The sequence below is a fragment of the Daphnia magna genome, linkage group LG10 (genome assembly GCF_020631705.1).
Source record: "Daphnia magna isolate NIES linkage group LG10, ASM2063170v1.1, whole genome shotgun sequence".
Taxonomy (NCBI): Eukaryota; Metazoa; Arthropoda; class Branchiopoda; order Diplostraca; family Daphniidae; genus Daphnia; species Daphnia magna.
In genome coordinates, this window is record NC_059191.1 from 5,759,011 (window position 1) to 5,770,349 (window position 11,339).

Genomic DNA, 11,339 nt, shown 5'->3' on the forward strand with positions numbered 1-11,339 from the left:
TTACGTTAACAGATTTTTTTTCTCCATCCATTTTTTTCTTTCTCTGCAAAGCATCGCCACCATTTTCTTTTTTTTTCGGTGATGTGCTTTACGACCACCGAAAACCCCTCGTCAACAAATGACCAATGCAAAGCCAGTAATTCTAAGGCGAAATCAGACAAGCCGGGAATTTTTTTTTCAACTCACCGAGAAGGTCTATTTTAATTTGCTCTCTCAAAACAGCTGGCTCTGCCAATTGTTAGGTCGAGTTTGATTTCCTCCTTACGTTAACTGTTTTTTTTTCTCCATCCATATTTTTCTCTCTCTGCAAAGCATCGCCGCCATTTTCTTTTTTTCGGTGATGCGCTTTACGACCACCGAAAACCCCTCGTCAATGAATCACCAATGCAAAGCCAGTAATTCTAAGGCGAAATCCGACAAGCCGGGAATTCTTTTTTTTCAACTCACCGAGTAGGTCTATTTTAATTTGTTCTCCGAAAACAGCTGGCTCTGCCAATTGTTAGGTCGAGTTTGATTCCGCCTTACGCTAACTGATTTTTCCCTCCATCCATATTTTTTTTCTCTCCTTCTCTGCAAGCATCACCACCGTTCTCTTTTTACGATGATGCGATTTACGACCTCAGAAAACCCCTCGGCAACAAATGCCAATGCAGCGTCAGTAACTTTAAACCGAAATCAGACAAGCCGGCTTCTTTTTTTGAAACTCACTTGGAAAGCCCAATTAAATTTTTTCCCCAAATCAGCCGGCCCCGCCAATTGTTAGTGCACAGTTTCATTACCTTCTTATCTTATCGTCACCCCCACAGTTTTACAGCCTTGTTTCAGTATGAAGGTCATTTTTTGCCTTTACGATATTTTTTGGGGTGATACAATTTGCACCATCTGGATCGAATGCGTGCACCGCCCCGACCGCAGAAAACCACTCGCCAACGAATGGCCCACGCAACGCCAGTAGCCCCTAAAGCAAAATTAGGCAAGCCTAGCTTTTTCAACACACTCGGGAAGTCTATTTTGACCACTTTTTCTCCGAAATCAGCGGAACGACGCCAGCCCGCCGTTGACGATGACTGTTACTCAGTCGACGCCTATTACGAAGACGACAACGACTACCTTGTCGAGCCTAAACCTCTGCCCGGAAATCCCTCGTTCGAAGAAGACCGTGCAGCATTTTTAAGTAAAGGAAAAGGTTTACATGGCACGTCCAATCTAATTCGAAACTTGATCGGGGAAACGTCCAGCCAGCGTCAAGACGATTGGGCCCACGCCGTCAGCAAATCCCTACCTAGGACACCTTTCACCCATTCTCGCCTTTATCCCGAATTAAACGCTGACGTGGAAGACGTCGAACTGCGCACCGAAGAGGCACTTGAGCAGTCTGGTCCGGGTCTAATGGTGCGGAAAAATCGCAACATCCGAGTAAAGGGCCAGCCGCCGACCCGAGTCAGTGAACGTAATCGAATCAAAGCTTTCCTTCCACTTGTGCCAGAAACGATTAAACCTGTCGAGTCCACTCTGATTAACGACATCTATCTCAAACTCGAAAGCGATCCCAAGTCAGCAGATGAGAACGACGATTTCAGCAGCGTGAAGTCTCATAACGATTTAGTAGTCGAGCAAGACCTTGAACGCACCAGAGAACGTGTCGAGGCGGATTTAAGATGGAAAAAGAAAGTAGAAACGCCGGCCGACGACCTGTCACTTCCACCCCTCAAATATTCTTCGACGCCTATTAGCAGATATCAGAATTTTTATACAGACCAATCACAACAAACGACAGAGAAACTAGCTCCTACTAATAAAGTAGGAACACAGACGATCTCCCCTTCAACCCGATTGGTGGAAATGCAGACGCCTCACCCGTGCACTCGACAAGTAAAAACTTAAATGACCCTTCCCCCCTTCGAAAAACCCCAGCCGTCCTCGTCAAAACAAATAGAAACAAAGTTCACTCCGTACAAAAGCGTAAATTTCAAATCGACCCCTTCTCAGCAAACGGTCGACACGAACCCATCTAGACCGACGATGGCGCATCCAAACCCATATGAGACTTTGTACAAATGTCTGCGGGAGACAGGGGCGTCAAGAGAAGATGCCGGAGCGAAAGCCGCCTTGGCGTTGACAAAAACAGCTTGTGGCGCGAGCGAGTTTCGCGTGGTAGATATAGTCGAAAAAGAGGTCAACTGCTCCACTGCTACGAACCAGAGCTATTATTATTATTACTATTACTATTATTACTATTACTATTATTTATAAAAGTTATTGCAGAACCAGCAACAACAAACGATAGCGTTATAAGCTCAGGTGCCCGCTTTCAATGGAATGGGGTCAACCAAATTTGAGGACTGGATACAACATTTTGAAAGGGTAGTCGACCCCGCTGATTTTGAAGAAGGGAGAAAAATAAAACTTTTAAGCTCAAAGCTTTTTGTGTTTGCAGGGGACTGTATTACAACCTTCCAGCTAAAATATCCAAGGGAAGCAAAATCATTCGTTAAGGTTAAACAGAATCTCCATGAACGCTTCCACGGAGGGGATAACAGAAAAATGTACTTTACAGAGTTTAAAAATTGCATCCGTAATTCTGGGGAATCTATCAGGGACTATGCTTGCCGGTTACAGAAGCTTTACTCGTTTGCCTACCCAACGGAAGTAGGAAAGACAATTGATGCAGATGTCCTCAAATTAAGAGAGACTATGTTAATGGATGGCTTTCTGGGAGGGTTAAAACCCAACCTACGCGAAAGAATGAGTTTTAAAGACATAGGAACTTAAATGACCTGGTAAAAGCAACAGAAAAATGTGCAGCTATCTTAAATGAAGCGAAACTAGAGAAACGGAGCGTCGAATTTGTCAACGCCGTTTCGGCAAATGCTAATGCCCAGGAATTGAGGGAAACAAAAAACCAGATCTCAGAACTAAAATCAGTAATAGAGCAGCTTTTGCAGAAAATGAGAGCCACCCAACTTGCAGATAAGAGTCACGAGTCAATCAATGCCGTTGCCACGGACCATAACGCCCAATTACCGGAAAGCAAACGGGAAATAGAGGAATTAAAAAACCTTTTGAAAGCTAGTAATAAGAGTTATAGCGATATGATGAAACAGTCCAGAGACGCAGAGAAAATGATGAGAAATCTGCAGCTTCAGGTCACCGGTATGAGCCAAGCGATCCCCCAGGCTCAACCAATGAGACAGTATCAACAAAATCACAGTGGCCTGGTTACATACAATAGTAGTCAGTATCCGCATCACCCGCCAATACATCGTAATCCACCACCATCTTACAAGGATAATCACAATAACCCGGTTAATGGACCTCCTCACAGAGGAGAGCGTTATTGTGCTTATTGCGCAAATAACGGCAGGAACCCAACAACTCACAACACTGACAAGTGTGGGTGGGGACCGAACGAAACAACCTGCTTCAAATGCCATCAAGGTGGGCACATTGAGCGTGATTGCCCATCAGCACCACTTCGTTCCGACGCCCGATATGCGCCGCCAGCTCAGAATCCGGATCAGCTCAACCCCTGGAATCGGGAAAACTAGAAGCCACCAATTGTAACGTGGGGCAAAACGGTGGGCCTTGTCCTAAACCCCGCAGATTATTAATCAAGTAATAGAAACCAGAAAAAATAAAATACCGCGGCTTCTCATCTAAGTTGGAAATGAGAAATTCAAGGGTCTTTTAGATAGTGGGGCGGGTAGAAGTTTAATTAAGACAGAAGTTTTTAACAGATTGAAGGAAGGTGTAATGAAGTTTACTGCTGACGTTCCGGTCGATTTATACGGTGTAGAGAACACCAGACTAGTTACAAGAGGGCTAGTGACCCTACAAGTTCAAGTTTTAGTCGATAATCTGCTGCAGGATGTTATCGTCGTTGATAGCATCAGCGAGGAGTGCATCTTAGGTTTAGATGCATTGTACGAGCACAAGTTCATCATTGATGGTAGCGAAAGGAGAATTTACCGAGTCAAACAAACCTTGAAACCGGACTCCTCGCCCACCATCGTAGCAAGAGAGAAGATCACGATCAAGCCCTTTAGGGCCACAGTCGTTGAATCGGAAGGGAATGGGACTAAGCTACCTCCCAATCTTGCGTTTTTTTTCACAGAGGACCGGGACTGAACAGCGGAGTACGAGTTGATCCTTTCATCAATAAGAGTAGTGAGGAAGCCGTTTTTACAATAGCGTTAGTTAATGAAACAAATAAACCAATCTCCCTGCCAAGGTATGAAATAATCGGAATGTTAGGATTCTGCCGGATAGAAAAAGATAATATCAATTCATGTGCTGAGCGCGAGCTGTCGTCCAGTGTTGTAGATTTTGCCAACAATTTGTCACGTGATATGTCAGGAGTAGATAGAACCAGCATTACAAATTTTTTAATCCATAGAAAATCAATATTTGCATCCACTACAGGAGAATTAAGGAAAACGGGGCTAGTAAAGCATCACATAAATACGGAAGGACAAGGACCCATTAGATTACGCCCCTATCGGATACACCTAAAAGTAAAACCAGAGCTTGACAGTATTTTTCAGGAATTATTAGTTAACAAGATAATAAGGCCGTCCGTATCTCCCCGTAGTATTAGTAAAAAAGATAAACGTAGGAATCCGACTCTGTATGGATTATAGAAAACTCAATGGTATAACAAAAAAAGATTCCTTCCCCTTGCCTAGAATAGACGATGTTCTAGACTTACTCCACGGGCAAAAGTATTTCACTACCTTAGATTTAGCTTCAGGCTATTGGTATATAGAAATGGACGACAGCTTCAAAGAAAAGACAGCGTTCATAGTGGATAACAATCTGTACGAATGGAATAGGTTGTCGTTCGGGTTAATGCGAGTGGCACATTTCAACGGTTAATGTATTATGTTTCACGTTCCGTCATCGGGAAAATGGGTTTAGTTTATCTCGATGACATTATAGTCTTCTCAAAATCGAAAGAAGAACATTTAGTAAATTTAGGACGCACCTTCAACCTTTTAGAAGAAGCCGATTTAAAACTCGGCCTCTAAAAATGCAAATTCATGTGTGAATCAGTGCAATATCTAGGGCATTTGATTTCAGCCAGTGGAATCGTTGTAAGAGAACAAGATGCTGGGGACGCCACCTTCACATGGGGAGAGGCCGAACAAAAGGCTTTCGAAACGTTGCACGAATGTCTCATGACGCAACCTGTCGTCGCCTTCCCTGATTTCGATAAAGAGTTCCTTATTTTCACCGACGCTAGTAACTATTGAATCGGCGCGGTGCTCAGTCAAATTCAGGATGGGAAGGAAGTCGTGATTGCGTATTCGAGTAGACACTTGAATGCGGTGGAACGGAACTACTCAGCTATGGAGCGCGAAGCTTTAGGCATCTTTTATGGAATAAAAAGATACCGCCACTATTTACAGGACGACAAATTTGAAATCATTAGCGATTATAGACCACTCCATTGGTTGGAAACCCACAAGGATGAGAAAAGCAGACTAGGTAGATGGGCGATTGAATTGTCGGCAGTCAAGTATAAATTTACTCACAAACCAGGAAAGGAGCACACAAATGCAACTTCCTCTCTCGTATTCGTGTCGTAACTGCCGAGGAACGAACGGATTTCACTGACAATATTATCGAAGAGCAACGAAAAGATGAAACTTGTTCAAAAATCATTTATCTCAACGAAGGTACATTGTCCGAACAGGACGAATTAGAAAACCCAGACTGGATAAGGGAGATTGAGCTGTTCCACATTAAACAAGGGGTTTTGAGGAGGGATTTTCTCCCACCATCGAAAAAAAGGAGGCAATTCATTCAAGAGCAAACGGTCGTGCCGTATTCATTGAGGAAAAGTATTATTAAAGAATATCACGCATCGCTATTAGCAGGGCACCTCGCCTTTTTACGCACGTGTCTCCGGATACGGGATAAATACTATTGGCCCCACATGTTGCGTGATATTAAGGATTATTGTAAGTCGTGCGAAATTTGTGCGTTGCAAAGACGGGTAGTAACGAGAGCGTTCTTACACCCGTTAGAGATCGCGACGGCTCCATTCGAAGTTATCGGCATGGATTTTCTAGGGCCTATTAAACCCGAATCCTCTAAAGGAAATAAATATGTACTCGTCATGACTGATGCTTTCTCTGAATGGACCGAGGTCGTAGCCTTGCCCGATCAAACGGCAGAAACGACCTGCCTGGCGCTGATTGACAAAATCGTTTTATATTGTCACACGAGTTGTATTTGAACAAGAACAAATGAATACAAAAAGTGAAGACTTAATTCTAAACAATGGTTTAACTCGAAAAAAAAGAGATAACCATTACCAAAAGTTGGAGAAGCGTCTGAAGACCTCTAGGGAAACCAGAGAACTCGTCTTTTACCGGTTTTTACACTTGCATTTATACTGCTATATTACGCCCCTTCCGGAGCGCATGTCTCCGTATCTACTTCTAGCGCTGATTATCTGCAATGATTCATTCCCACGGTCGCAGCGTAGTTCAATGAGCGAGTGAATCATCTCTGTGAAGAGATAAACATTTCCCCTTTTTCACCCGCGACAATATCATGGGCCCCCCAAAATTATCATAACAGATAGGGGGACGAATTTCACATCTCAATTATTCAACAGTTTATGTCAAGAACTCAGAACTAAACATAAGACAACGATGGCGTTTCATCCTCAATCGAATGGGATGACAGAACGCTTTAAAAAAACAGTGGTGGACATGGTGCGAAAATATATTGCTAACGGCTTCGAGCAATGGGAAGAAGTCCTCGGCCCAATGGCCTCGGCATATAGAAACTCAGTACACTCTTCCACGATGGAGAGTCCGTATTTTTTAATTACAGCTAGGGACCCAAACATGGTTGTCGACAGGTTTTTAAGACCGGAACCAGAGTTAATCACACCTCGTGATTACAAAAGCCAAACGATGCAACGTTTAAGAGAAGGTTTTGCGCTAGTCAGAGAAAACCTATTGGAAGCTAGAAGGCAGCAGAAGATCCAGTATGATAAGAGGGCAAAGGAAGAGAACTTTGAAGTAGGTGATCGCGTCCTCCTGGACGTAAGGGTCACTCAATTAGGAACGAGCAAGAAATTAAACCCTCGATATCAAGGCCCCTTTCGAGTTTCAAAAGTTTTCCCTAACCATACGGTAGAATTCCGTGCGTACAATGGAAATGGTACCCAGCTTACGCACGTCAACCGCCTGAAAGCGTTGACAGAGTGCATGATTTGGAGAGATGAGGAATGCGTCGATTTCGACGATTTACGAGAGTCTAAACTAAGAGCCACCAGGCTAAGAGAAGAGGACTCCGACAACGAAGGGGATCTTGCCGACGGAGACGCAGGAGATGAAGTCAATACCCCTGATCACGAAGGTGACAGGGAGCTGATCGATTTGGACGCTATCAAGCCGAATGACGACAGAGACGCCCACTTAATTGATTTCGACCCTCTCAACCACTAGAACCAGACGGCTACAGAAAAAACCAACGGACACCAGATCGAACCAAATCTGGGTCATGAGCCAAGTCGAGAGGACTGGTCAAATCTCCCCCCTCCGCTAACCCCCTTAGAGTACCTTCAGCACCCCTGGAAGGAGGTAACACAATTGCACGCCCAAAAAGAGCTACTCGTCCTCCGGACAGGTTCCGAGACTTCCTATTAGATTAGCAATAAACACCCAGCCCCACTCCCATCTTCCTCTACCGTTGTATACTCGTCTTGTTCCGTAAATTTTTTTGTTGTTGTTGTTTGCCCATTCAACATGTTAGTTCGGTATATCAGACTCAATTTGTCTTCTTTTCTAGTTTTTTCGTGTTAGTTCTCCTCGCCAGCCTACACACGACAGGGGCCATCATGACCACTGTATGTGACTGTAGTAACGAGCGAAAGGATGGGTTCATCGCCTTCGACGATGAAGACTGCTTCCTTGGATCGGAAGATCCTGCCCCCCCAAAAAATGTTACGTACACCCTGTACTCCCATTTACCAGAAGTTAAACGATTCCCAGGACACGTTTGTCGCATGTGGGCGGTTACTCGATCTATCTTTACCGACTTCTTCGGTTGGCATTACACTACTGAAAGTAAATGGGCCGTTCCAGTATCCACTTCCGACTGTGAAGAAATGCGGGATCGAAAGGAAATGCAAAAACGAGACAATGTACGCGAAAGGCAGTCACAAGTACACCTATGACGTGATGCCCTCGTTACAGCCGGTTTGGATGACCAAACGTTGGGCCGTCACATTTCATTGTAAAATCGTGGAGGTCGCACTGGAAAGTGAGTGCGACAATTGCACTATCAACTCCCCCGTCGGTACAATCGAATTCCCCTATAACGGTTCCGTAACCAGAAACCTTCAAACGCTTATTTGGGAAGACGCGTACAAAGAAAAAAAATCCTGTGATCTCAAACTTGCAGGCGAATCGGTAAACGACGGCCTGTTGTACAAGACTCACGATCCAAAAATGCGGCGCTTACAGGACCGGATCAGCCAAACAGACTACCTCGTTAATGTTACGAAGGAATTAGAATGGTGTGGCAAATCCGCCTTGTTCAGCATTAATGGAATGGAAAAAATCCTGATTGTCATTACCATACCAACGCCGGAACTGTATACCTCATATGCCTCGGGTTTTACGAACGCTGCAGAACCACTAGCCACTCCGTTGTTAGTCGAAGTGCACACAAACGGGTCTTACGACAGCATCGATTCCCAGAATACCACAGAGCGTAAGATTCCTGCGTCATTAGCAGCAGAGATCAAGCAGGCGGCTCATCATCAATTTACCAGGGATCTGGCACTAGACCAAGTAAATCGACTGGCGAATGAAATTAGACGCCTCCAATGCGAGAACCGAAAAGCAACACGCAATAGTATCCTCTTGAGTGCTAAGAACGACGGGTGGTACGCGGCTACCCAACTTCAACTGCCTAGTTGTTCAAGATTAACGGTGTATGGAGCGCAGGTTGAGGTAGCACGTTGCGCACCTTTTAATGTATCCTTCGGGGCCGAGCGGACGAAATGTGGAAATCAGCCCCGTTTTATGAACTTCACAATAGCCCATAACGGATGGCAACTTGTTCCATACCACCCATGTTATTGGCCTGAATCTTACTACGCCAACTTACACATCCCATCTAAAGTATACATATATAAAATGTTGCTTCCCCCCTCCCCCCCCCCACAAAAAACCCCCCTAACACAATTCCCCTACTAAAAAAAAAAAAAAAACAACAACAACAAAAAAAAAAAAAAAAAAAAAAAAGAACAGTGCGGGGGAAAACCCCCCCCCCCCCCTGAAATAATAATGCCACCCGAACCCCCCCCCCCCCCCCCCCACCCAAAAAAAAAAAATGGGAAAACTCATATCTACGCGGATGGTGGGTGGGTTCCGGTAATCACAACAGTTACAACAAACGGTAGACGCCTGGTCGGATTGGCGACGTATGAAGCTGATAATTCTCTAAAAAAAATTTTGCAAACAAATCCCGCGATGCAAAACGGGCCGTTGAGTCACGCGTCGGTGATGGCCGACATCTTGGCTTCTATTCATGAGCATTACGCAGAAGATAACTCACGCCAATTATTGACATCAAACGTACTCCTTCAGCACGGCGACGCACCGAACATTGATTTCGTCGCTAAGATCGGTGGATGGGTAAAGAATTTCGGAGCAGTCTCGGGATTTGGTGCGTTTTCAGTATTGGCCGTGAGATTTTGCGGAATCGGTTCGCTACTACTCAAGGCTTTCCCCCTCCTTTCCAAAATCCTCCAAATGACTTGTTTCAAAAAGCCTCCATTGACCATCACCGTTGCAGATCTACCCATATCCATCGACGTACAACCAACCACAGTGACCAACCCATCCCAATCCACCGCATCCGCATCGGCTGCAGTTCCGCCACGCCGTACGTGACCGCGCCAACCACGACCGCCACACACGACGCAGGCGAAGCCTTCTTTCCACGGAGAACACGATCACAGCCACGAAGAGTCGAATAAAATTGCCATAGTGTCGTTTTTCATCGCTAGCACATTTCCTTTTACCTTATAATTTTGCCAGAGTGTTCCCTTTTTCTCAGTTCTTAACGTCGTCCTCTTATACTATCATTTCCTTTAGTAGTCGCCATAGTGTTGTTTCCTTTTTTTCCCCATTGCTGTTCCTTTCCCTCCACTTATTTTACGTATAATTTAGTCACAGTGTGCCTTATTAATTCTTATCGTAATTCTTTTCACTCTCACTCTTCCAGCAGTAATCATCGCTCTGTTCTTTTCCGTTTTTTCTTTTTTATCGTGCTGCCATTGTTTGCGCTGTTCATTTTTCACATAATTTTGCCACAATGTCTTTTCTATGTGCACGTTCGCTCTCTCTACTTCCGTATCCATAAAATTGCCGCAGTTACTTCGCTGTTACTTTACATTTTTCCTTCTTATAGTGCCTCCTCCTGTTCTATCTTGCTCTTCCGTCGCATTCCCTTGCTATTCGCGTTCAGAAGTTGGGACCTGGGAGTGATTGTTGCGGGGCGCAACAATTGAGGAGGGGGTGATGGAAAGAATCGAGATCTCTGACAACAGAGAAACGATGGCCTTCGACTTTCTAAAAAGTCAGCCCTCTGGCGCCCCAAGCAATGCGGGCAGTTGACCGTTGCGGAAAAAGTCACCTTGTTTTCGAACAAAGAAGAAGGTCAAGTTGACCGTTGGAAAGGACGCTACCGCGACCCCCACGCCAACCAAGGAAAAAATGCTTCCTCAAAAACTAATAAATAGAACTAGAATTAGCTTGCATCTTCAGTCTTCTGTTAGCATTCTCGGATAAAGTCTATTTTACCCGACCAAATATACTTTATTGTTACTATACTTTTACTGAATTCAGAGAACCAAGTATACTGAACTGATCTGTATCTACTTGTAAACTGAATAAATGTTCTGCTTAAATTCCAATGTTGCCAACTGTTGGAATGCAATGTTGCCGTCATTAATTGGTAATATAGATTAAATACGTATAGATATTGCAAAATATTAATATGGAGTTATTACTCTGCTAGCTCAGTGGTATAGCACTGGATTGTTAAAATAAAGGATCTAGGTTCAAATCTAGTTGTTGGATATATATTTAATATTATATATTTAGTATTCAGTATATTCAATTGGTTATTAAGTCGATAAAGTGATTCTAGTATTTACTTTATTAGTATTACGACATTTTTAAAAGTATTGTTTAGTTAAGTATTGTAGGTCTATGATAATTAAGTTATATTATTATACTGTACTATATTATTTATTGTACAATGTTTGCTATACTATCCTATATTATGTTATTTTATACTATAAT

At 43.9% G+C, this 11,339-nt stretch overlaps 1 protein-coding gene and 2 pseudogenes across 1 annotated transcript; all 3 read left to right on the plus strand.

Moving 5' to 3' along the window:
• The first annotated feature begins 2,544 nt into the window (after positions 1-2,544).
• LOC116936285 lies at positions 2,545-3,548 on the plus strand (annotated as a pseudogene).
• A 112-nt stretch (positions 3,549-3,660) lies between these two features.
• Positions 3,661-5,252, plus strand: LOC123477124 (annotated as a pseudogene).
• Positions 5,253-7,858: 2,606 nt separating this feature from the next.
• Positions 7,859-9,923, plus strand: LOC123476918. Its single transcript, XM_045179917.1, has 3 exons — positions 7,859-8,091; positions 8,324-9,133; positions 9,359-9,923. Exons 1-3 carry the CDS (start codon positions 7,859-7,861, stop codon positions 9,921-9,923), a joined length of 1,608 nt encoding a protein of 535 aa, XP_045035852.1.
• The last annotated feature ends 1,416 nt before the right edge of the window (positions 9,924-11,339 follow it).

Coding starts and splice junctions, on each gene's coding strand:
- LOC123476918 (XM_045179917.1), top strand. CDS start 7,859: ATGACCACTGTATGTGACTGTAGTAACGAGCGAAAGGATGGGTTCATC. Junction 8,092..8,323: donor CATTACACTACTGAAAGTAA/ATGGGCCGTTCC, acceptor CCCCGTCGGTAC/AATCGAATTCCCCTATAACG. Junction 9,134..9,358: donor GAATCTTACTACGCCAACTT/ACACATCCCATC, acceptor CCCAAAAAAAAA/AAATGGGAAAACTCATATCT.